The sequence below is a fragment of the Typopeltis vanoorti genome, chromosome 9 (assembly GCF_054136105.1).
Source record: "Typopeltis vanoorti isolate ZY-2024b chromosome 9, IOZ_Tvanoo_1.0, whole genome shotgun sequence".
Lineage (NCBI taxonomy): Eukaryota > Metazoa > Arthropoda > Arachnida > Uropygi > Thelyphonidae > Typopeltis > Typopeltis vanoorti.
Genome location: NC_143557.1, coordinates 43285326 through 43313127, shown reverse-complemented (window position 1 = coordinate 43313127; position 27802 = coordinate 43285326). Strand labels below are relative to the sequence as shown.

Below are 27802 nucleotides of genomic sequence, written 5' to 3'. Positions count from 1 at the left end.
TTCTGGTTTTAATCCTGCACCCAAGTGCCAAGTGATGATTTAACCTCATTGACTTCTCATTCAACTTCTGCAATGATTTAAACTTGGTCAAGCTTCCACTGAGAAGGCATCAATAAATGTCCTGTGTCCATTCTCAGATTCACCTCATCAGGTGGTTCTGTTATATGCTTTTCTGGGGGATTCAACTCTCTAAAAACTAATTCCAGACATACCATCCATCCATCCATCTCATCCCGGGATTTTACCTTCTATTACTGTTTTGGGAAGTCCTCCTTCCATTCTTTCAAATATGTCCAAAGTATTTCAAGCTTTCTTCTGTCAGTACTCTTAAGGAGTGATCCCTTCTATTTGTTTCCTTTTCAGTGTATGAGATCCTCAACACCACATCACAAAAACAGATATTCTTTTCCTATCTGACTTTTTTTAGTTCAAAGTTTCACATCCATAAAGTCATTATTGAAAAAACACAGCAGCATCCAGGATAGTCAGCTTTGTTCCTGTGGAGAAATAACTATCCTTCCTGATTTTAGACAGGTCTCTGACAGTTGTAGCCATTCCTAATCTTCTTCTGATGTCTTCTAAACAGCGATTTTTCACATTAATGACTGATCCCAGGTACTCAAATTTGTTGACTTCCTCAATTATTTCACCACAAAAGTACACTTATTTCTCAAGAGATTCCCTGTCTATATTTCTTTTGAGAACCATAATTTGTCTTGCTAGGAGTGAGTTTAGAGCTCTGTTTTTGCCGATCTTAGTAACTCCGTCAAGAATTTGTCTTAATTCTTCCTTGTCATTACAAAGGAGTACTGTATCATCTGTGTACCTCAGATTAGTGATCCATCTGCAAGCTATCCTAATTCCTGTCTTAAGCTCATCAAATGCTACACAAATGATGTCCTCGGGATAGATACTAAACAGTAATCTGATTACTGTTTAGGAGAAAGTAGGCACCGTTGCCTAACTCACCTATCTAAAGCCATCAGTTAATCCAACACCTGTTTTTCCTGTCACTTCTTGCTCACTATATGCAGAATGAAAAACCCAATTTCCAGGAGGGAAAATACTGCTACAACCTGATGCAAACAGTTTACTCAGCTTTAACTGAAAAAGCTCATGTCATGCTTCCTCTCAACATGAGAACAAACTAATCTAACCTTGTACTTCTTGCTACCAAAATGATGCTTCCACAACACTGCCAAAGGAATGTTTCACAAATTTGCAACCCTAACAATAAAAATGAACTGTATATTTGTTTGAATTGTGTTCTTTTTTCATCACACCCTCTAGGAGGACCTGTTTCATAAAAGTGCACCTAACTACTCTTATCCATATAATATATGCCTGGACTTATTTGACTTAACTCATTATGCTGAGCAGGGACAAATTGTCTTGTGATGTACTAGCCATTGGGGCAGAACACAAGAATACTTCTCATATTTCCTGTTTGCATATAGGGTAGGCATGCCACATACTGTGGCATGTGCTTCAATTGAAACCAAAACTGTGCAGAGAGAGAAGGCAAGAATATACTTTAGGATATATTAGAAATGAATAATTAAATTTACGGTTTTAATTATTAAAATTAAAAATTTAAACAATATATACCCTTATAATATATTTTAACATATCCTTTTATATACTAAACTTCATCATCATCAATTTCCTGATATGTACCCTCAAGGGATGTTCAGGTTACTATGACAGCACTACATGATTAAGTTTACATTATTAATAATCTCCTGTCAACAATCTTCCTCCAAATTAGTGTATCACTTGTAAGCACTACATGATTGTTGCATTAACATTTTGTCCTAAGGCACTTGTGAATGAATCAATCCACCTAGACTCTGGACTTCCTTTGGGTCTTTATTCCTGCCATCTTGACATCAAACATCTCTTTTGTTAACCTTTTTCTCTCATGATGGTTAAGTGACCATACTGCCTTAGATTAGTCCTGCTCAAATATTCTTGAATGCAATATCAAGTTCCTTTTTTACTGTTTTCATTTTTAACGTGATTCTGCCAGTGAAGCCATCTATTCAGCCTCTAATTTTTTTCAGATTAGAGAACCACAGAGACCACAAATATTCTCACATCTGCAGTCTATAATCTTTAATCAACTGCTTTATTTCTAACTCAACTCTCAGATCGGATCTCTGAATGTAGGCATTATCAGACAGACATACTAACTGGTATTGAGTGTAAAAGGTACAGTATCTTTAGGAAGAATAAACAGGATAGGAGAGGAGGGGTCGTGCTGCTAATGATATTAGATGACTTTAATCCAGTTAGTGTTGAGACCTATGATTGTAGTACTAGTAACAGTATCTCATGTGGCTGTGAATTTGAAGCCATCTGGTGTGAAGAGGAATTAAACACAATCAATTACATAGCGGGGTGTTGTTACAGACCTAGTGGATCGGCTGCTACCGAAATGCATCACCAAACTGAAACAATGTGCGTGAAAAAAGTAATCATAATGGAAGACTTTAATTATCCAAATATTGATTGGGCAGCAGTAAAATCTCATGACAAGAATGAAACTGAATTTATTCATCTGTTGCATGAAAACTTCCTCAAGCAGCATGTGACAGAAGGAACTTGAGGTCAAAGAATGTTAGATTTGATTACAGTCACAGGACATTTCAGCTAAAGACGTAACAATTCTGCCTCTGGCTGGTGACAGTGATCATGGGGTACTCACTTGGGAAGTGACTAAATTTATGAATTTAGTCACCTCCCAAGTTCCATTCAGAAAAGGTTACATGCAGAACTACAAAGCAGGAAATTATGACCAACTGAGGAGTATACTGAGTTCAGCAGAATGGTATTGGGTTGCTGGATGGGAAGAATATTGACAGTGCATGGGAAATATTTAAAAAATGATTAAATGATGCAATATCAGAATGTGTTCCAAGAGTTTGAAGAATAAATAGAGTAGGAGTCAAATGGATGTGTAATCTTATTAAGCAAGAGATGAGTAAGAAATGGATGATGTAGAAGGAATACCAAATGCATAAGGATGATGTCCATATAAAAATTATAAGAAGCAGGCTAGAATATTCACAACTGAGTATGAAAAGAAACTGGCTCCGCAAGCTGAAGACAATCCACAAGAATTCTATTGACAAGCTGCAAGTAAAAGAAAGAATGAATATGAAAGAATAACTCTTATGAATGCACGTGAGAGTTAGAGATGCAGAAGAGGTTGTTCAACTAATGAGTGCCCATTTTGTTAAACCTATCAACATGGTATATGCAACATTGAGCTCACTGCTACCTTTTCACAGGATGAAGAAACTCAGGTGTATAGGTGTATGAGGACGAGGTATTAGAGTTGTTGAACAAACTGAATAAGAATTGAGCAATAGGGAATGATGGGATATCAGCACGTGTGCTAAAAGAATGTTCAGCTTAACTGGCTGTTCCTCTAACTAGGCTATATAATTTGAGTCTCAGAAAAAGGAAAATTCCAAAGGAATGGAAAGAATGTATGGCAATCCCTTTGCACAAGGATGGTGCAAAAATCAATGTATCCAACTATCAACCAATCAGGTATCTCAGGAGTGGTAGTGAAGATTTTAGAAAAATTGGTTAAGGCTCACACTCAGAAATGGGTTGACAGCGAATCTCTACTCTGCAATGAACAGCATGAGTTAATTAAGGGAAGGTCAAGTTTAAGCAACTTGCTCACATTCTATAATAATGTTAAAATTGAACTAGACAAGGGAAATTGATACACCATGATACTTTTGGATTTTGCTAAGGCTTTTGACAGAATATAGCATGGAAGACTGTTGCATAAAATGAAGAATATGGGTTTGGATTATGAAATATCCAAACATCCTCTTATGTGGATAAGAGGATGTTTGACAGACAGATATCAAAAAGTAGTATACGAGGAATGTGAGGCTGCAAGATTTAAGGTAACTAGTGGTGTACCACAAAGATCAGTCCTTGGTCCATTGTTATTCAATTTGCACATTAATGATATGTGAAAGATTTGACAGGCAACATTCAGAAGATTAGAAACTGGAGAAATGAAATTCCTGCAAAAGGACAGCTGCCTATACCCTTTATGCATAAAGAACTAAATGTAGATTCAGTACTGGACAAAGTATTATGAATACCAAAAGAAGTGGATTAAACATATCAAAAGAATGGACAGTTCAAGACAACCCCAAAAAAATACTCTGATACCACCCAGTTGAGAGAATATAGAGGTCATGGATGACCAAGACAAAGATGGAATGAGACCGGAACAGACCACTGGGCCTAAATCCCTGAAAGAATGATGATGATTCAGTACATGATTAACACCAGTGCGAACGCATTAATGAAAGTTCTCTAATTTTCTTAGCTATCATGATAAAATCCATTGATGAAATTGGGATGAGTAAAATTGAGAGCTGCCATCGATTATCAGCATAACCAGAAGCTCACTTAAGGGTACCATAATTTTCTTCCTTTCTCTTAAAATTAAAGTTGTTTTTTTTTTAATCAAAATTACAATTTTCTGATTATCATTTGCCTTTCCAGTATGACTCCTGAATTTAAATTCACTTGCAGTCAAAATACCAAAATCATTATCTAATATTACCTTCTCATCTAGTTGTATATACTTGCATTTGTTCATATTAAATTTTAATCTCATTTCCCTCTTCATTCTTCCATCTTTTTCAAACCCATTCTAGATCTTAAAAACTGAGATCATTTGAAGAATTAACTATTCTACTTAACTTCAAGTCATTAGAAGAAAGTAATTTCACTCTTAATATTTCAACAAAAATAATTTATAAATATATTACACAACAGCAGCACTAACACCAAACCCTGGGATACTTCACTCCTAACTACCAGCCTCTTTCACAATTATGCTTAAACTATGCTTAATTAACAAAGATTCAACAGACAAAAAAAAAAACAAACTTTCAGTTATTAGTAATATCTTGTATGCAATGTTGAAAACAAACCACTTTGTTGCAAAAATACAGTGCCTACTGTATTTTTGCAACAAAGTGGTTTGTTTTCAACAGATCTGTCTCAGTTTGCAACAAATGCAACTATTACATAGGGATTAGCATTCACTGATGATTAACAGATGGTTCTTTTCAAGTTTTCCATATTATATTCTCTACTATCATGTCCATTTTACAATGTATGTGAAACTCTAGTCATCTAAAACAAAAACAACATGTCTACTCTGTGTTTCACTGAGAGATTAGACTGTTCATTTTTCTGTATATCTGAAGTTATCCCCCCACCCTTTTTTTTTAAATAATGAACCCACCCGAGACCAGCTGAAAATCTTTAAACTATCTACCATGGACAAGCTAAAGATTTCAGTAATCTAGGAGCCACCCTCTCGAGACCAAACAAGGTACTTCATTGAGTCACTTCAGATCATCAATGAGTAAGGTGGTAGTCTCTCACACACACAGAGATGCAAATTATTTAGCACCTAAACAAACTTAAAAATCAACTATGCCACAGTGGAGCACAAAGCAGCTAAGTTGCAAAACAGAGATGCTATCTACTGAGTCCTCCTAGGCAGGCAACGATTATTCCAATCTGATAATAAGTACACTAGGTTAACTGGAATTACAGTTAATGCAACTATGGCTATGAGGATAGTGTATTAAGCTTGTCAATTATTTATGTTCCCTAGTTGCATCAATCTCACAACAGCTGTCACAAAGTGCAGCATTCTTGTGACAGCTGTTGTGAGAATGATGCAACAGCTGTCACAAGAATGCTGCACTTTCCTTAACAAATTGTCATAGTGCAGTTGCAAGGAGTGTGCAGTGCCAATTTGTAAGGTACCTTGAATACAAATATATCCATATATCCAATGGCATGATAATTTGCATTAATTCAGATTACATTAATTTTTCTTGAACCATTATCAATACAATTTTTCTTCAAGACACTATATCCCATCTCCACTTCCCTAATGATTTTCTTAATACAGCAAACCCTCGATTAATGCACCTAATGCGTTCTTTAAAACAGGCAAATTAATCGAAAATGCACTAATCGAATATAATAACCTATTGGAAAAAGTATAATTCATTCCTCAAATTTCTTTTTTGATCCTTGATTTTTTTTTTTATAAAAGAATTAATGTATGTCTCAGGGCCTAGTTAAAGGAAAACCGTGAAGCTGAAAGATAATAAAGCATATTCAGAATATAAATTTATTATTCTACTTCTTAACACAAAGAATTGAGCTAAGGTGTTTGGTAGGCATTCTGTTTCTCTTTTTCATACAACTGATGGTATGGCCCTATTGCCTCTTCTGCAAATTTTACTGCTTCTCTATTCATCAGGGTCAGCCTCTAAGCATTGCTGCTTAAAAACTTCAATTGTACGAAAAATATTTTGCAATTGTTTCTGCAGAATCTCTTTGGACTTGTCAGATTAAATTTTCTACTAATCTTCAGGATCTTCCCGCTGTGCATTCAAATTTAGCAAGTCAGAATCACTTGAAAAGCCTATAAAATCATTTGCAAAATTGTAATTGCTAGCAGTAATTATATTCGACTTTGCAACTTTATAACCAGGGTAATTTGGCCAGAAAAGTCTTGGAAGACATTCGCTTCCAAAAATGGCCGGTTTCATCGACATTAAATATTTGTTGGTCACAATAGCCCCCCCCCCCCCCCCTCCTTATCTGCACTTGCAGCTTCGCCTGTGATTAGAACATTATGCAGGCTATTTCTCTTTATGAGACACTCAAACCACCCAGCACTAGCGTGGAATTCTTTTTTTTTCCTCCATTGATAGCCCTTTCTTTCAAGGTTGCAAAGAAACTTAATGCTTTTAATTTAATAAGGTCAGTGCTTAGAGGGATCCGTTTTTGCTTATAATCTTCGATCCATGTAGAAAGAAGTCCCTCTAATTCAATCATTATAATACTTGGATTTCGAGTGGTCTGCATGCATGATGAACTTGAAGCAGCCTTAACTTTCTCTTTGTATTCAGCAGCTTTGCTTAAAATTGCTCTTATAGTTGATTCATCCATTTTTGTGTTCTTGTCCTATCTTTGCTCTGGGACTCACCTTGTTCATTTTTCTTTATTATTTCCAGTTTTTCTTCCGATGAGATTACTTTTCAAATCATTTTCACACTTTCACTTTTTTGCTCACCAATTCTTTTACTCATGTTGAAAGGTTGAGGAAATACTTTAAAATAAAAAAAAAAAGTAAAAAAAAAAAACAATTGCAAAGGAGTCACGAGATATAATTATCAAAATGCTATGTAATAAGCAAACGACATAAATTGTGGTGGTAAATTTTTAATGGAGTGTACATAGAAATAGTGTAGTACTGTATGGCATTAAAAATAATTTGGTTAAATGTTTTAAATCAGTAACTAATTTTTTTCATCCTGCTGAGTGATTTTTTAAAATAGTTAGCCATAAAAATGTATACATAGAAAATTTTTAAAATCTGTAACATTCATTTTTAAGATGTATATAGGTGCACTAATCAAATTTAGGTATAGAAAAAAATGCCACACTAATCGAAAATGCACTAATCGGAGATGCATTAATCGAGGGATTGTTGTATAATCTTAATTCTAATCTCTAAAGCAACACTAACATGATAAAAGCAACTCATGAGTTAAATAAATAGCATGGCTTTATTTTCTTATATTTATATATATATATATATATATATATATATATATATATATATATAAAAGACATTTAGGATTTTCTCTTGGAGCATTAGAAGGTAATCAGTTAAAGCAATATTAGCAATGAGTAGCAGGAACAATTACTGAAGATTACTCGTCAGAATAATGACTGAAAATTTATATTATGTGTGAATGAGCATTTATCATAACTTTCTCAATTCAACTTTTAATTACTTTTCTTTATATACAATTGTTCTCTTTTTTTTTTAATACGTTTCACCTAAAGACATTTTATTTCTATCTTTGTAAATTTTTGATAGTGTATGTGTATTCTTATTCTACTACACATGGAAGTAAAATCTAGACCCATGCTCACTTTTATGAACTAATTGATTCTTGAAAGCCATTGTTAATTGTGATGTCCTAAATCAAATCCTAATTGCCCATAGGTTCGATGGGATGAATTGGGGCCAGGAATAATTACATTCCTGGCCATTTTTAGGTGGTATTTTAACTACATAATACCACCTAAAAATGGCCACTAAACTAAAATACAGTACTTAAGTAATGAAAATTTCTTTTCTCAATAAATTTCCTTACAGCATAACAAAACATTCCTGAATGTTGCCTAAGTCTTATAGCTCCATTTAAAATTTAGAACATCAGTTACCAAATTTTTTAGACTCAAATCAATTTTTGTAAATATTTCTGTAAGTCTTTGTAATGTATAAAGTAATGTGCAGAACAGGGTTCTTCAATGGTTCTGTGCTCTGCTACTTTGATATATTGCTCAATGGCAGGCTACTTTTTATGCGAGTTAAGAATTCATTTTCATCTTCAGTAGAGACTGCTAGAGCCAACTGATTTGCTATCATGACCACAGTCATCATTATCTTCACCAAAGAAAATTCGAAACTTTCTCCTGTACATCCCCTGAGGGTATATATCAGGTATTTGATGATAAGTTTTTAAATTCTTCAACTGCCTTCCTTCTAAGCCCTGGTATCTTCTTGTATCATTCCTAGTCATAATAAAAAAAACAATACCATTGTAAAAGTAAAGATCATAAAACAGGGGTCTCCTATACCTGCTTATACAAATTAAAAAAAATAATAATAATCAACAAAGAATTTATGGTTAATACTAAAAAAGGGACAGCTGAACATAAAAAAGTAGAAGCATATAATTATGCAGAATATTAACATGCTCTGTAAATGCACAACAGAATCATTTTGCATATTTCACTTACCCTAAAGTGGTTGCCAAATACTGATGGATGAGTGACTGCTATTTCTAAGATTACATCAACAATAGCAACAAGAAGATCTGGCATGTCAGCATTTTCTAATGCAGACTGAATGTTTGTCATTATCATCTAATGAAGAAAGTAGCAAATATAAAAACAAAATACATAACTCCATTTCAGTGTGTTAAAAATAAATATAATAACAATAAAATAAAATTTATAACTACCACCACATTAAAGTTTGATCTCAACTGAAGAGAAAATTATGACAATCTCTTTAATGCAGAATTTTCATAGATTCTTCCACTGCAAAAATAATCACAAGAAAAGTTTCTTGTGTGTTATGTGTTTTTTTGATTTTTCCTGAAAAGTAAGTTTCTTTTGCAGAGTTCAAGAACACAGCACACCTGAAGAAGTTCAATCTAATATCAAGCGAAATGCTGATCAAGTTCCTCAAATTATTTCAAACAAAAATTCATTCCCAAGAACAAATAGTGAATACCACCTCAATGCATGCAAGCCACACTACAAACTGCCCAAAAATATCTGTTGTACTGTATACTGAAAAAAAAATTTGACCTTTTCTGTTTTAATAGCTGATATTAATGATGCAAAATCATGCATTTTATAAAAACAATATAACTTACTAAAACACCTAGTTGGCGTTTTTCCCAAACTAGAAAGGTATTCCTTTATAGTGGGAATACTCACTGATATATACACACACACACACACATAAATAAATACACCACGTAAAGAAAATTATATTAAAACCCTGGTGACCATTCTACTCACTCTCTCTCACACACATACGCACACATTCAAAACGTTAAAACATCGAATCCAGCCTGTTCTGACATTAGTTTATAAATTGCTTACAGAGACAAAGATTTAAGATATTGAGCTGAAGAATTTAACATGCACAAATTTCTCAACATACATAAATAAATAAGCCACATAAAGAAAATTATATTATAACTATGGTGACCCGTCTACTCACTCTCTCTCACACACATAAGCACACATTCAAAACGTTAAAACATCGAATCCAGTCTGCTCTGACATTAGTTTATCAATTGCTTACAAAGACAAAGATTTAAGATATTGAGCTGAAGAATTTAACATGCACACATTTCTCAAAAGATTTGCTACTTGGATCCTTGAACCTCAATTTACACATTCTTAGTGCAATTCCTGTAATCTGAATTTTGTTGAAGTGTTGCAAGAGAAAAGACTACCAGCAAATGTTCTTAAACATAATTACACACAAAACAAATAATTCACACTTGTATCTTCAACATATACCATACTGCAAGCAAATTCAGTTTCTATTTAAAGCATCATCATCATCATCAAATTCCTACCATGTACCCTCAAGGGGTGTACAGGATATGACAGTACTACATGAAAAAATTACATCATTACTAACTTCCTATCTACAATTTTCCTCCAAATCAGTCTGTTACTTGTCAAGACTCCAACATTATCAGATCTTATATTTCTATCGTCTAAGGCATTTTGTACCTTATCAATCCACCTATATCTTGGTCTTCCTCTGGGTCGTTTTCCTGCCAACCTGAAAGAGAACACTTGTTTTGCTAATCTTTCCTCTCCCATTCTATTTAAGTGACCATACCACCTGAGATTAGCTCTGCTAACGCATTCCTGGATGCTGACAATGTCAAGTTCTTTCCTAATATCCTCATTTTTAATATGATATTGCCATTGATGCCATCGGTTCACGCCTCTAATCTTTCTCAGGACTCTCATTTCTGCAGTCTCTAGTTTTTGGTCAAGTGTTTTACTTCTGACCCAGCTCTCAGATCCATAAGTTAAAACTGGTTTGAACACTGTCATGTATACAGCTAATTTAGTGTTCCGACTAATTTCTTTCTTATTCCATATGAATTTATTCAATTGACTTCCCGCCATACCAGCTTTGCTGATTCTGTTGTCTATTTCTATATTTAATTTACCATCTTCAGTAAAAATCGTGCCTAAATAGCTGAAATGTTTTACTTGTTCCACAGGTTCTCCATTCACAACACAGTTGACATTTTCAATGATTCTGCCTATTTTCATTGTCTTTGTCTTTTTATTGCTGACCTTCATACCATATCTATTACAACAGCTATTCAATTTAGTCAGAGATTCTTGCAGACTTGTAGCGGATTTATTTAGAAGTATAACATCATCTGCATAAAGCAAAGAGCTGACATTAACATCTCCAATTTTGATATCAGGTTTAATACCACATTCCTTCATAATGTGATCCATATAGATAATGAATAACAGAGGGGATAATGTACATCCTTGTCTCACACCAGATTTAACATTAAACAATCTTCCTGTACTTCCTTCAATTCTAACTGCTGACTTACAACTCAAATAAAGACTAAGTATTGCTTGATATAATGCCCCATTGACACCAAATAACTGCAGCATAATGAACAGCTTCTCTCTTGACACTTTGTCATATGCCTTTTCCAAATCGACAAAACTTAAATACAGATCTTTGTTATATTCCCATGCTTTCTCGACTATTTGTCGTAAAGTGAAGATCTGATCCTGACAGCCTCCATTTGGCCTGAATCCAGCTTGTTCTTCACCAAGCTTTTCTTCCACAATTCTTCTCAACCGTTTCTCAAGTATACTTGCATAGATCTTGCCAGGAACACTCAGTAGGGAAATACCTCTGTAATTCTCACATTCAGTTTTATTTCCCTTTTTATATATGGGTACTATGAGAGCTCTACTCCAATCATCGGGAATTCGTCCCTCTGTCCAGGCTTTCTGAACTATGCAGTGCAGCCGCTGTAAGACTTTTATGCCACCATACTTCAGCATTTCTGGTCGAATATCATCTACTCCTGCTGCCTTTCCACATTTCAAGCCTTTGATGGCTTTTTCTACTTCAAGTATGGATATGTATTCCTGACTTCATGCCTGGTCAGTGTTTTTTACCACTGTGCTGTCATCACTGCTTGTTTCATTTAGCAGTTTTTCAAAGTAATTACTCCATACTTCAAGGATATCCTTTTCTCCTGTTTTCATGTCACCTTTATCATCTCTAATTCCTTTTACAGCACTCTTTCCTCCATTCCTAAGCTTCTTCAACAACCTCCAGAATATTTTGCCACCTTCTTGATATTTATTTTCTATATTCTTGCCAAAGTCCTCCCATGACTTTTGTTTAGCTAGTTTTACACACTGTTTAGCTTTTTTACATTTGTCTCTGTATTCTTTAAGAGTAAAAGCTGACTTATTTGCCAGGAACTTTTGATATGCTTCCTTCTTTTCCTTCACTGCCTCTTTAACTTCCTGTGTCCACCAGGGAGTTCTGATTTTTTTATCCTTGCACACAACCTCACCACATGCCTCTCTGGCAGAATCAATCAATGTTTTCTTCAGAGTTTGCCACTGAATCTCCAAGGTTTGATTCCTGTTCTCAAACTCTTTCATTTTTTCATCAATAATCTTTGTGTATTTTAGTCTACAGTTCACATCTGTGAGCTGCTCAACTTTTATTCGCTTTAAAACTTTCTTACATGTTATTCTTTTCAATATGAAATTCAATTTTATCCTGTTCAAGACTAAATAGTGATCACTTCCAATTTCAAATCCTCTGTACACTCTGGTGTCCTGCACCAGGAAGAAAACATCACTTTCAACAATAACATAGTCAATAAGACTTTTCTTATTCCTAGCCTCTTCTCTCCATGTGAATTTGTGCACATTTTTATGTTGGAACATGGTGTTAGTAATAACCAGTCCATGTCCTGAGCAGAAATCCAACAGACATTTGCCATTATTATTAGCTTTGCTCTTTTCTCCAAATTTTCCTAAAATATTTTTGTATGTCTCACAATCATTTCCTACTCTGCTATGTAGATCCCCAACAAGGACCAACTTTTCCTTTTTCATTGTGTCAGTTGCTTTTTCTAAAGCCTCAAAAAATTCCTCCACTTCTACCTTAGTAGAACCTTCTGTGGGACCATAGGCACAAATAAGTCTCATTGTCCAGTTCCCCATTCTCATATTTGCCCACATTACTATACTTGAGACTGACTGCCATTCAAGAAGATTAGCCTCGTATTTTGTGTTGAATACTATGGCTACTCCTTCTTTTCCTTGATTGTCATTGCCTGAATATAACATTTTGTATTTATTTCACGTATTTATTTTGTATTTATTTCATTTTGTATCTATTTAAAGCAGGTACCAAAAACATTCATTTCATAAGACTCAACTATCCAGCAATGAAACAGAATACAACTATGTTGGAATATTCCTGTGTTTTTACTTGACAGCTCTCAATTCCATAAACATAGAGAATGGTTTTCTTTCCAATCTCTAATCAAGAAAATTTACAACAGTGAAGACATATTAACTTCACAATAGGAACTTGAATAATAAGGAATATAAGAAAAATACTATTCATTCCAACACTTAAAAAAGGATATCTTTTTTTCCAGTTTGCATGTCACCTTTACTATCTCTAATTCCTTTCACAGCACTCTTTCCTCCATTTTTTAGCTTTTTCAACAACCTCCAGAATATCTTGCCACCTTCATGATATTTATTTTCTACATTCTTACCAAAGTTTTCCCATGATGTTCATTTAGATAGCTTTACACAGTGTTTAGCTTGTTACATTTGTCTCTGTATTCTTTAAGAGCACAAGCTGACTTATTTGCCAAGAACTTTTGATATGCTTTCTTCTTTTTCCTTCACTGCCTCTTTAACACTCTGTGTCAACCATGGAGTTCTAATTTTTCTATCCCTACAGAATAGCCTCACCGCATTGAGCCTCTCTGGCTGAATCAATCAAAGTTTCCTTCAGGATTTGCCAATGAATCTCTAATCTTTGGTTTCTCTTCTCAAACTCATTCATTTTTTATTCAATTATGTTTGTGCATTTTAGTCTACAGTTCATGTCTGGCATAAAAAATGCCTACAGTTATTTTAATTCTAACTTGTAAGCAGGTCAGTATATTTTGCTGAGGCTTCATGTTGCTGTTAAAATTGAAAAGGTTAGGCTTAATATGTTCATGTCATGAAGTGTTTCCCGCATTTATTGTACCGACGGGACTTCTCGTTACCACTTGTTTGCTGCTTCTATGTTGCGCATGTTGGCTGAATGGATGCAAAGTTTATATGCCATGTTAGTTGTAACCCTTTCAGTAGAATTTTATTGCCGCTTGTTTGTGTGTCACTTCTGCGTCAGACTGACAGGTGGTTCACTGACACAAAATTTATGTGGCATGTTAGTTGCAACTTTCAGTAGAATTTTATTTGAAGTTAGCATTTGTGATATGTCTTAATGACATAGGAAATTTCAAATGCAATCAAACAAATGCTTATTTCATGGAACTGAAAATTTTAACAAATGCTAGGGCAACTGTTTCTTGGTTAGATACTGTGTTTGGTGGTACAACAAATAGTTTTGCTTGAGTCTATGCAGCATAGTTTCTGTGGCAGGATTCCCAGATGAGTCTTTGACTCCATGAGGTCTTGGGGTAATAATAATAATATGTGTTTTATTAGGTAGTTTCATTGGTGCCATTTTTATCCCAGTTGTCTCTAATTGCACTATTTGTTGATAAATATATTACCCAGACTGCAAATATCTCTGTATCTCTGTACGTTATTCAGTGATGCAATAAAACTACATGCTGTATTGTGTCTACAGTAAAGTGGTTGTTAGTGATGTATATTTCACAAACAAATTCCTTTCCATCTATTCACAATTTTTTTTATTTTTTTTTACATCTTCCACTTACAGTATTTTTATTCATGCCTATTCTTTCTCTTCTTATATTTGCTATTCTTTACATCATTTAGTAAATCAAGTATAGTAACTAATAATTAAATATATCATTCTCTTTAATTATTGTTTTTTAATATATTCTAAAAAGAACATTTGTTTTCACCTATCTCCTCTCCAGAGCATTCAATGACATGTAGGAACAAAATTGTTTGTAATTTTGCTTGCTTCATCAGATAGGTTCACGGCGAGTGAGCTACTACTGCCCTGACTGTTAATGGCCTCGCTAGTCATGCTATAAGCAAAACTTAAAGCACTGCTACTATAATTCTTCTTGCAACAAAATATTGTTTAGATTATTAGATACATGTATTAACAAAAATAAAGAATAATATTTTTTTTATTATTATTTATTGTTGTCAATACATATGTCTAATAATCTTTACTGTCACAAGTGCCATTAAAACTTGTAGAATATTGTTTTGACAAATAAAATTTTACCAACAGAACAATATTTGCATACATCTTTTATTCTGATTTTTAATGAACTAAACTAACAACAGACATCTTCCATATACAAAATTTTGTAAATATATAAATGTTATTACATATGACAGTTAGTGTGGGTAATATATGGCATCCTTCAGTGAGTCCGTGACTCCCTGCAGGTCTCTGATAATATAAAATAATAATAATTGAAGGAATATTTGGAAATCTAAAAATCAAAGTAAGAAATGACTACCAAACAATACAGAAATCTTTCTGGAAAATTGAAGAAAGGAGCAAAGTTAACTGTAATGATAATTACATACAAAATTTCTGTTCAGTACAAAGACTAATATTAATTCTGTCCTTCCAAAAAATGGCTACAACACAACATCCAAAACCTTCTATCTCAATCCCTAAAACAAACAGAAGAATAAATAAACCAAGAATATAAAGGAGCAGTGATTCTCCATAGATACAAAGATATAATTGATCACAGATAAAATAGCATGAATGGTTCACCAGGAAAAAAAAAAAAAAAATCTAAAAGTCACTTTCTTCCCAATCAACAAAATCTCCAGTTTTGAAACCTCCTTAACCATCGCATCCACCACTCAAATAACCAGGTTTTTTTTGAGTGGTGGATGTGACAGTGTACCACAACTACAAGAACAGCAGTTGTGCCACACTAGAACAAACTGGCCAATCTGTGGGAGACACCAACTAGAACACATCGATGTTGAGAATGAAAGAAAGCAAAAATCGGGGCTAGCAGCACATACAACAGATACAAAACGTTTTTACTCATGAACATTAAAAGAATTGGCTGAAATGATGAAGTATCATCTAAAAAAAAAAAAAAAGGACAATTTTACATCAAATCTCATCATCATCATCATCAAATTCCTGCCATGTACCCTCAAGGGGTGTACAGGATATGATAGTACTACATGAAAAAAATTACATCATTATTAATTTCCTATCTACAATTTTCCTCCAAATCAGTCTGTTACTTGTCAAGACTCCAACATTATCAGATCTTATATTTCTATCGTCCAAGCCACTTTGTATCGTATCAATCCACCTATATCTTGGTCTTCCTCTGGGTCGTTTTGCTGGCAACCTGGCAGAGAACACTTGTTTTGCTAATCTTTCCTCGCCCATTCTATTTAAGTGACCATACCACCTGAGATTAGCTCTGCTAACGCATTCCTGGATGCTGACAATGTCAAGTTCTTTCCTAATATCCTCGTTTTTAATATGATATTGCCATTGTTGCCATCTGTTTACGCCTATAATCTTTCTCAGGACTCTCATATCTGTGGTCTCTAGTCTTTGGTCAAGTGTTTTACTTCTGACCCAGCTCTCAGATCCATAAGTTAAAACTGGTTTGAACACTGTCTTGTATACAGCTAATTTAGTGTTCCGACTAATTTCTCTCTTATTCCATATGAATTTATTCAATTGACTTCCCACCATACCAGCTTTGCTGATTCTGTTGTCTATTTCTATATTTAATTTACCATCTTCAGTAAAAATCGTGCCTAAATAGCTGAAATGTTTTACTTGTTCCACAGGTTCTCCATTCACAACACAGTTGACATTTTCAATGATTCTGCCTATTTTCATTGTCTTTGTCTTTTTATTGCTGACCTTCATACCATATCTATTACAACAGCTATTCAATTTAGTCAGAGAATCTTGCAGACTTGTAGCAGATTTATTTAGAAGTATAACATCATCTGCATAAAGCAAAGAGCTGACATTAACATCTCCAATTTTGATATCATGTTTAATACCACTTTCCTTCATAATGTGATCCATATAGATAATGAATAACAGAGGGGATAATGTACATCCTTGTCTCACACCAGATTTAACATTAAACCATCTTCCTGTACTTCCTTCAATTCTGACTGCTGACTTACAACTCAAATAAAGACTAAGTATTGCTTGGTATAATGCCCCATTCACACCATATAACTGCAGCATATTGAATAGCTTCTCTCTTGGCACCTTGTCATATGCCTTTTCCAGATCGACAAAACTTAAATACAGATCTTTGTTATATTCCCATGCTTTCTCGACTATTTGTCGTAAAGTGAAGATCTGATCCTGACAGCCTCTATTTGGCCTGAATCCAGCTTGTTCTTCACCAAGCTTTTCTTCCACAATTCTTCTCAACCGTTTCTCAAGTATACTTGCATAGATCTTGCCAGGAACACTCAGTAGAGAAATACCTCTATAATTCTCACATTCAGTTTTATTTCCCTTTTTATATATGGGTACTATGAGAGCTCTACTCCAATCATCGGGAATTCGTCCCTCTGTCCAGGCTTTCTGAACTATGCAGTGCAGCCACTGTAATACTCTTATACCACCATACTTCAGCATTTCAGGTCGAATATCATCTACTCCTGCTGCCTTTCCACATTTCAAGCCTTTGATGGCTTTTTCTACTTCAAGTATGGATATGTATTCCTGACTGCATGCCTGGTCAGTGTTTTTTACCACTGTGCTGTCATCACTGCTTGTTTCATTTAGCAGTTTTTCAAAGTAATTACTCCATACTTCAAGGATATCTTTTTCTCCCGTTTTCATGTCACCTTTATCATCTCTAATTCCTTTTACAGCACTCTTTCCTCCATTCTTAAGTTTCTTCAACAACCTCCAGAATATTTTGCCACCTTCTTGATATTTATTTTCTATATTCTTGCCAAAGTCCTCCCATGACTTTTGTTTAGCTAGTTTTACACAGTGTTTAGCATTCTTGCATTTGTCTCTATATTCTCTAAGAGCAAAAGCTGACTTATTTGCCAGGAACTTTTGGTATGCTTTCTTCTTTTCCTTCACTGCCTCTTTAACTTCCTGTGTCCACCAGGGAGTTCTGATTTTTTTATCCTTACACACAACCTCACCACATGCCTCTCTGGCAGAATCAATCAATGTTTTCTTCAGAGTTTGCCACTGAATCTCCAAGGTTTGGTTCCTGTTCTCAAACTCTTTCATTTTTTCTTCAATAATCTTTGTGTATTTTAGTCTACAGTTCACATCTGAGAGCTGCTCAACTTTTATTCACTTTAAAACTTTCTTACATGTTATTCTTTTCAATATGAAATTCAATTTTATCCTGCTCAAGACTAAATAGTGATCACTTCCAATTTCAAATCCTCTGTACACTCTGGTGTCCTGCACCAGGAAGAAAACATCACTATCAACAATAACATAGTCAATGAGACTTTTCTTATTCCTAGCCTCTTCTCTCCATGTGAATTTGTGCACATTTTTATGTTGGAACATGGTGTTAGTAATGACCAGTTCATGTCCTGAGCAGAAATCCAACAGATATTTGCCATTATTATTAGCTTTGCTCTTTTCTCCAAATTTTCCCAAAATATTTTTGTATGTCTGACAATCATTTCCTACTCTGCTATTCATATCCCCAACAAGGACCAACTTTTCATTTTTCATTGTGTCAGTTGCTTTTTCTAAAGCCTCAAAAAATTCCTCCACTTCTACCTTAGTAGAACCTTCTGTGGGACCATAGGCACAAATAAGTCTCATTGTCCAGTTCCCCATTCTCATATTTGCCCACATTACTCTACTTGAGACTGCCTGCCATTCAAGAAGATTAGCCTCGTATTTTGTGTTGAATACTATGGCTACTCCTTCTTTTCCTTGATTGTCATTGCCTGAATATAACATTTTGTATTTATTGCTCAGAAAGAGCTCACCAGTTTTGGTCTTTTTTGTTTCAGTCACCCCTATTATGTCGATCTGGTACTTATCTATCAAATCTGGTTCTCCTTAATCCATCATGAGGAACTTGTATCTACCAGCAGTATATAGCAATCCACAAACCAGCTGCCAGAGTAACAGCGAACGCATGCTTTCCATTGTTTAAATGTTTTCTAGGAACTTTTGGTATGCTTTCTTCTTTTCCAGGACTGCTTCTTTAATTTCTAGTGTCTACCATGGTTTTCTTATTTTTCTGTCCTTGTAGACAACTTTACCACATACCTCCCTAGCTGAATCAATGTCTTTCAGAGTTTGCCACTGAGACTCCAAGGTTTGGTTCTTGTTTTCAATTTTTTTCATTTTTTTCTTCAATAATGTTTGTATAGTAGAATTTACAATTTACTTGTAAAAGCTACTCAACTTTAATTATTTTTAAAACTTTCTTACATACTATTCTTTTCAATGTAATATTCATTTTTATCCTGCTTAGTTCTAAGTAATGGTCACTTCCAATTTCAAATCCTCTGTACATATCTAAGTCAACTATTCAGGCATAATTTTTAAGTGAAAATGGCAAATTAAATATGAAAATAAACATAATCAGAAAAGCTGGAATCAAATTTATATGGAATAAGAGAGCAATTAGTCAAAACACAATGCTGCTAACTTTTTATCAACAGTTTTCTTCCAGAAACCTGTTACCTTCAGGTTTCCATTATTGTCAAATTCACATTTTGATCTTCAAAGGCACCTGTATGAACCTGTATACAATACTGTATTCAAATAAGTTTTAACTTAGAGATCTAAAAGATGGATGAGAAATAAAACATTCTATCAAAGACTGAACACCACACACATGAGAGGTTCTGAGTGATCATCAATGGCATCAGTAGAATTGTATTAAAATTGAAGACATGAAGAAGGAATTTGATGTTGTTAGCTTTGGGAATGTGAGAGAAGAGATAGGCCACATTAACAAAAAATGAAATAATTAAAAAGCAGATGTTTCAGAAGCCAAGGTAGCAAGAAAAAGAATCAAAGGAAGACCAAGATCAAAGAAGATCAAGATATAAATTTGATCTTCAAAGGCATGCTTAATTGCATCAATTCACCTACATAGAGACCTGAAGGCGACTGACTAATCTGGTAGAAAACTGCTGATGAGAAGTTTGCAATGATGTAAGCTTTTCATGTAGTACTATCACATCCCTTGAGAGTACATATCAGAAATTTGATGGTGGTGGTATATTTCATAAGCAATCTAAAAAAAAAAAAAGCTTCAATTTTCCATTAGAAATTATTAAATGGCAGGATAATAAATATCCAATGTTATTTTATAGTTATTTTATTAAACAAACACCATTAGCTTTGCAGCTTCTGAGGTTTCAAAAATGACAAACAAGAGCTTCTGAAAATATAAACCTTAAGCATGTGAGGCACATATTTCACTATTTTAGACACAAATTGAGTAAGCAAATATATTAACTTCTGGACAAAGTCCATATTTTAGCTAGTGCAATACCTAGATAACTTACACTGAAGGATTATATTTTCATTTAGCTCCTTATCATTGTCATTATCTCTCTATCTCGCTCAAAAATTTCAGAAAAAAACATTTGCTTACTTGGCTCTAAAATAACAATGGATAATTAATATTTTTGCACTTAATATGGTGTAATGGATTTAATATATTGTATTACCACTTTTTGTCTCTTGTTTTCAATTTGTTTAAGTTTTTCTTTTCATATATTTAATTAAGAAAATGAACATTATTTACATCTCAATCTTTTTCTAATGTGAGAAAAGAAGAAAATTCCGTATGAATGGCTGCTATGTTATACCCTTATTAACATTATGAGAACTCACAGTGTGCACAAAATGGAAAATTTATCAAATAGTGACACACACACACACACACACACACACACACACACACACACACACACACACACACACACACACACTTTTCTATTAATCTCCTCACCATAACAGAAGCCTTAATGCCTGTAAGTCACATGAATAGATAATAGCACAGATCACTGAAGACTAGCTGCCACAGCTAATCTTTGGTAATCTAGTCCTCTACAAAGTAACAAGCAATATTTCATCAATGCAGTGACTTCCATAACACAGAATGTGATATTTATCCAAGATGCACAAATATGGTCTCTATCAACTATACAAACATGCAACCTTTAAATTTTTTCAGGAAGCATGGAAAATCGTGGGTTACATGAGCTTTTAACAAATTGGAAGTTTAGAATTTTTGTTTGTGCTTCTGCTTGGGAAAGTAGACATCAATACTGAAATACTGAAACTATATTAAAATTTTCTAGTGTTCTGGAAAATTATTATTTCATAATTACAAACTAAAATGAACTGGTGACAAAACAGGATAAAAATGAATTGTAATACTACATAAATCAGTACCAGAAGGAAACTGGCAAGGCAACACAAACCAATGAACACAACTAAACCTGGGTCTTCAAAGTGAGTAGGAGGTTTGGAAATCATGTTTAAATCACTGTACATGTCTGCATACCACTTCGTTTAGAATACCACTCAACTATTTTAAAGTACATTCTTTAAATATTACATCCATGTTTGGTAAACTATTGTAGTAATTAATACTTACTGTCATTAGTTCTGCCAGTTTTGCTGGTGATTTGTCATACTTCAGTCCCTGAAAATTTAAAAACACTTTAAAAGAATGCACTCATATAAAAATTGAAATTAGTTTACTCCAAGTAATTAAACACTAAATCTGAGAGTTAGTTACAAAACAATTCTAAGTCACCATTATTATGACTTTTCAAATCATTAGACATCTTACTATGCAGAACTTTAGAAATATTATAAGAGAACTCCAAGTAGTCAGGGACTTATTGAGAGAGGGCACATATCACTCACACCAAATTATAAAATTCTTCATAAACTGAAAAATTCCATCTACTGGTGTCCTGTATGACTATTGTATCACTCCTCTTTCTCCTATTTGCTGGTGTCTGTAGCCCACAAATTCTCAACATTCTCATAATTGACATTCTATAGTCCTTATATTATCTTTAACACTCTCCTTTACACCCACTCCCATATCAGCATACAATGGTCCAGATGTCATAAAGATGTCCAGATATCCTTATACTTACATATCAGGGCTCATTTCAGCATTGCAATTATTCTCTGAATGCTATCTTTGCTTTATGTCCACCCTGAAATCAACTTCCTATCCATTAAAAATGATCCCTGGCCTGGTCAGTTTCTTCTAACATAATTCTCCCAATATAATATGCCATTGAATATATCATTATGCCAAAGTGCATAACTTTATGTAACAAAGTGCATAAGTTTATTAACAATGAACTGACATCCATTTTCACATGGACACATTTCCAGCTTATTCAAATGACTCTGCAAATAATGCATCAGTTGGATCATAAGTAAATAGGTGTACGACTCCTGTTAAATACTTCCCAATGTCATTAATATAAATATTAAATAATGGAATATTTACCCAGTAGACCCATATTCCTCATAAGCCACTCTGAGATATGTCAGTCAGCTAATCCTCTTATCCAAGCTATTAGTTCATAATCCAATCCCATATCCTCCAACTTAAGAGCTATCTATGCAGAATACTGTCAAAAGCCAAGTCCAAAATTATCAAGGTGTTTCCATTCATTTGGTATTCAGTGTGAATACCAAGTATCATGCTATTCAGTGTGAAATATAGATTCTCTGTTAACTCACTTCTATATATGATCTCCTACAAACTTTTCCAAAATCTTTACCACAACTCCAGTCAGACACATCAGTCTTTGCACCAACTTTGTGCAATGGGATTATCAGACTTCTTTCCACTCCTGTGGAATCTTCCTAGTGCTGGAACTCAAATTATATGGCAAGGTCAAAGGACCAGCCAGTTCAGCTGAACAATCTTTTAGTATTCATGTCGATATTCCATCAGTCCCTACTGCTGAATTCATACTCACTTTATGCAACAACTCTAGTATTTCCTCCTGATACACCTGAGTTTTTAACTCCAGTGTAACAGTAGCACTGGGCTTAATGTTATATACAACAGATTGATAGTTTTTAGCAACATGGGCACTCAGTAGATGAACAATCTCATTCATTGACAAGCGTTATTATTTCCCATGAATTCTTTCTTTTGCAATATAATAATATAATTACTTTGGATTGTCTTTAAGCTTACAAAACCTATGTCTTTTAATTGTAACTGTTCTGGCCTGAGCCTTATAATTTTCATAACTGATGTACAAAATATTCTTTCCATATCATTTTTTTCTTAAGAATAGCTTGCTTAATAAAATGGCACATCCATTTCACTCCCACTTTGTTCATTTTTCAAACTCTAATGACACATTCCAATATTGCATCATTTAAGTATTTTTAAATGCTTTCCATGCACTGCCATGTAGCAACCAATACCATGGGACTGAAGCTAGCATTCTTCTCAGTTGATATCAAAATTTGCTGCTTTGAAGTTCAGCATATAACCTTTCTAAATGGAATATCCATACACTTAGACACTTCCTAGGTCAGTATAACATGATCACTGGCACTAACTGGAGGCAGAACAGTTAAATCTTTTATTGAAATCCCCTCTTGGACCTCACGTTCCGTCTGTGATAGGTTGCTTGAAAATTGTCACACAACAGCTCAATAAAATCACCTTCAATGTATTCATGAGATTTCAACACTATGCAATCAATGTTTGGATAATTAAAGTCACTTATGATGATTAATCATTTCACACCCATTATGATGTACCCATCATAATCCATCATTTTGTACCCATTTATTTGGCAATTCATTTATTCATCACTAGCACCTGATCCATTAGGCCTGTTTCTACATTCTGCCATGTATTTGATCTCGTTAAACTCCAAATGACACAATACAGCTACAAGTTCATTACTTAATGGAAAACTTACTAATGCCACAATCATAGCTATCTATCCTAAATGGACTCAAATCATCTCTCCTCCTCTGTTGCCTATTCTTCCTAAAAAGTACTGAATCCTTCACACCCAATACCAATTAGTACATCTGCTTATAAGAGCCAGGTCTCGTTAATGCCAATAATCTAAAGCCGCAATGTATTTGCTAAGGCAACACACTCAACCTCATCGTTCCTTATTCTTCTGGCATTGGTGTACAGACATAATAAATTATCTTAAGCTTTTTTTGTATCCTCTCCTCTGTATTCTAGCAAGACCCAGAATTTCATACTTTACATACTTAATAAGTCCGAATGAGCAAGTGCACAATGACTGTACATTGTCCAATTGCAATTTCATGGAATTTTCTATTATGAGGATTTGCATACAAATACATCTACAAAAGTGACATTCCTTACTGAAAAAAGAAATAAACATTTTTTATACTGGAAAAAGGCATATAAAAGGAATTCAACTTTCAAAACATAAAAAAATTTTCCTGTTAAAAAAAAAAAACATTAAAATTTCCCTCAGTATCAACAAATTACTTTGCTATTATCAACCATTTAGATCACTTTCATCAAATTCCTAATATTGATCTTCAAGGGATGTACAAATCTTAATAACAGCACTACATAAGTTTGGATGATTACTAAAGTATTTAGGTTTAGGTACTGATTTACACTCATAATTAAATTTAATGAAATGAATACAGCACAGAGACATCTTGTGGATTATCTTATTTTGGACAAAATGGAAAATCTGCTTTTATTTGTTAGGAACACAAGTCATTAAATACAATGGGCCTTCTCAGACTTCTGAAAATGCTATCTGCACTAAACATAGCTTATTGGAACAATACAAGAGTCCTTCATAAAAATCATTTCCTCATAAAACATATTTTTAAAGAAAGGTGCAAAACTTTACTTCAATATCCTAACTCAAACAGATCTGATGGTCTATGTCTATCCCCTTCATGGGAAATAGAAAAGATTAGCAGATTTAGGAAGTACTAACTTTATTTCTGTACGTGTGTGTGTGTGTGTGTGTGTGTGTGTGTGTGTGTGTGTGTGTGTGTGTGTGTGTGTGTGTGTGTGTGTGTGTGTGTGTGTGTGTGTGTTAAGTTAAAAAATTATTCACTGTTTTTAATTATCTCATATTAGCTACTAAGGTGGTGGTTTTTAGAATTGTCGATTATTGTTTATTTGCGATTCTATGATCCTGTGGTGCTTAAGGGTCAAAGCTTTAGCTGAGAGGAGACCTCCACATAGTCTTTAAAAGAATGCGGAGAACCGACCAGAGCTTCTGACCTAATTTCCAATCCTCACTTTCTCGTGGTGCACCCTTTTGGGTATCTACCTGGATACTGAACGAACAAAGATGGGCTCGGAATTTGGGATTTAGCCGACCGAATTGAATTCCTATTGGTTAAACTAAAATACAAAATGATGGTACAACATGACAAAATTTCATTCCATCTGGGGCATCGGCCGATTAAACAAGGCCCCCATTGTTTTCAACAGGGAACCAGGGTGAACAGCAAAAAATCAGCTACTGGAACAAATCTGAAAACACACCCCAACACATCACCAGAGTTAAAGATCGGTACTATCAACATAAGAAGCCTCAATGGCAAACAAATAGAGCTACCGGAGGAATTAGATAAGTACCAGATCGACATAATAGGGGTGACTGAAACAAAAAAGACAAAAACTGGTGAGATCTTTCTGAGGAATACAAAATGTTATATTTAGGCAATGACATCAAGGAAAGGAAGGAGTAGTTATAAATATTCAACACTAAATACAAGGCTAATCTTCTTCAATGGCAGGCAGTGTCAAGTAGAGTGATTTGGGCAAATATCAGAATGGGGAACTGGACAATGAGACATATTTGAGCCTATGGTCCTACAGAAGGTTCTACTAAGGTAGAAGTGGAGGAATTTTTTGAGGGTCTACTGACAAATGAAAAAGGAAAAGTTGGTCCTTGTTGGCGATCTAAACAGCAGAGTAGGAAGTGATTGTCATACATACAAAAATGTTTTGGAAAAATTTGGAGAAAAGAGCAAAGCTAATAATAATGGCAAATACCTGTTGGATTTCTGTTCAGGACATGGAATGGTTATTACTAACACCATGTTCCAACATAAAAATGTGCACAAATTCACATGGAGAGAAGAGGCAAGGAATAAGAAAAGTCTCATCCACTATGTTATTGTTGACAGTAATGTTTTCTCCCTGGTGCAGGACACCAGAGTGTACAGAGGATTTGAAATTGGAAGTGATCAGTATTTAGTCTTGAGCAGGATAAAATTGAATTTCATACTGAAAAGAATGACATGTAAGAAAGTTTTAAAGTGAATAAAAGTTGAGTAGCTCTCAGATGTAAACTGTAGACTAAAATACACAAAGATTATTGAAGGAAAAATGAAAGAGTTTGAGAAAAACCAAACCTTGGAAATTCAGTGGCAAGCCTTGAAGAAAACCCTGAGTGACTCAACTAGAGAGGCATGTGGTGAAGTTGTCTGCAAGGATAGAAAAATTAGAACTCCATGGTGGACACAAGAAGTTAAAGAGGCAGTGAAGGAAAAGAAGAAAGCATATCAAAAGTTCCTGGCAAATAAGTCAGCTTAGAGAATACAGAGACAAATATAAGAAAGCTAAACAGTGTGTAAAACTAGGTAAACAAAAGTCATGGGAGGACTTTGGCAAGAACATAGAAAATAAATATCAAGAAGGTGGCAAAATATTCTGGAGGTTGTTGAAGAAGCTTAGGAATGGAGGAAAGAGTGCTGTAAAAGGAATTAGAGATGATAAAGGTGACATGAAAACAGGAGAAAAAGATATCCTTGAAGTATGGAGTAATTACTTTATAAATTTGCTAAATGAAACAAGCAGTGATGACAGGACAGTGATAAAAAACACTGACCAGGCATGCAGTCAGGAATACATATCCATACTTGAAGTAGAAAAAGCCATCAAAGACTTGAAATGTGGAAAGGCAGCAGGAGTTGATGATATTCGACCAGAAATGCTGAAGTATGGTGGTATAAAAGTCTTACAGTGGCTGCATAGTTCAGAAAGCCTGGAGAGAGGGACGAATTCCCAATGATTGGAGTAGAACTCTCATAGTACCCATATATAAAAAGGGAAATAAAACTGAATGTGAGAATTACAGAGGCATTTCATTACTGAGTGTTCCTGGTAAGATATATGCAAGCATACTTGAGAAATGGTTGAGAAGGATTGTGGAAGAGAAGCTTGGTGAAGAACAAGCTGGATTCAGACCAAATAGAGGCTGTCAGGATCAAATTTTACTTCATAACAAATAGTTGAGAAATCATGGGAATATAACAAAGATCTGTTTTTAAGTTTTGTACATCTTGAATAAATATAATTGAAGAAATTAGATAATTTTATGCATAAAGTTCTACGAGGGGGTACCCTCTATGGGTGCTGTTGGACAGCAAGCATAAGAATTAATGTTTCCCAAATCTTGAGAGGTTTAACATAACTGTATTCACAGGGTGATCAAAATTAAAGTATCTCTGTTTAAGGACTTTTGGAGCACCATCCAGAGATCTAAATACTATGAAATTTTGGGAATACATTGTGTGTCATGCAGAAGCAAAATTCCCATGTTACTCCTCTTAAAAACTATTATTTTTATGGCTATTTTTGCCTGTTTTCGTTTAAGAGTGTCCTTTATTTTAAATACATTGGCTTTTTACTCAAGAATTCTTAGGGTGTTATAAGTGTATTTTAAAGGTAAATATATGGAGACTAATAGAGGAAGAAATTGTGCACATACCTTGTTTGGATGTTAGGATGTCTTCATTCTCCATATTTCTGTTGTTAGGCTGTTAAAAAGGGGGGAGGGGATATGAAACATGGCAGGTGTTTGAGGCAAGGTGGGAAGATTAATTAGAAAACTCTGTTTTTTTTAAATAATATATATA

The 27802-nt window shown here is 34.3% G+C and overlaps 1 protein-coding gene across 1 annotated transcript in view; it reads right to left on the bottom strand.

Annotated features, from left to right (window-relative positions):
- The window catches only part of nonC (serine/threonine-protein kinase Smg1), a 1124353-nt gene that overhangs the window by 1032269 nt on the left and 64282 nt on the right, over positions 1-27802 (bottom strand). Inside the window, exons 3-4 of the mRNA XM_090398044.1 lie at positions 21516-21563; positions 8893-9018 (exon numbers count right to left, since the gene is read on the bottom strand). Coding sequence (XP_090254170.1) covers positions 8893-9018; positions 21516-21563 — 174 coding nt within the window. The remainder of the gene's footprint in view (positions 1-8892; positions 9019-21515; positions 21564-27802) is intronic.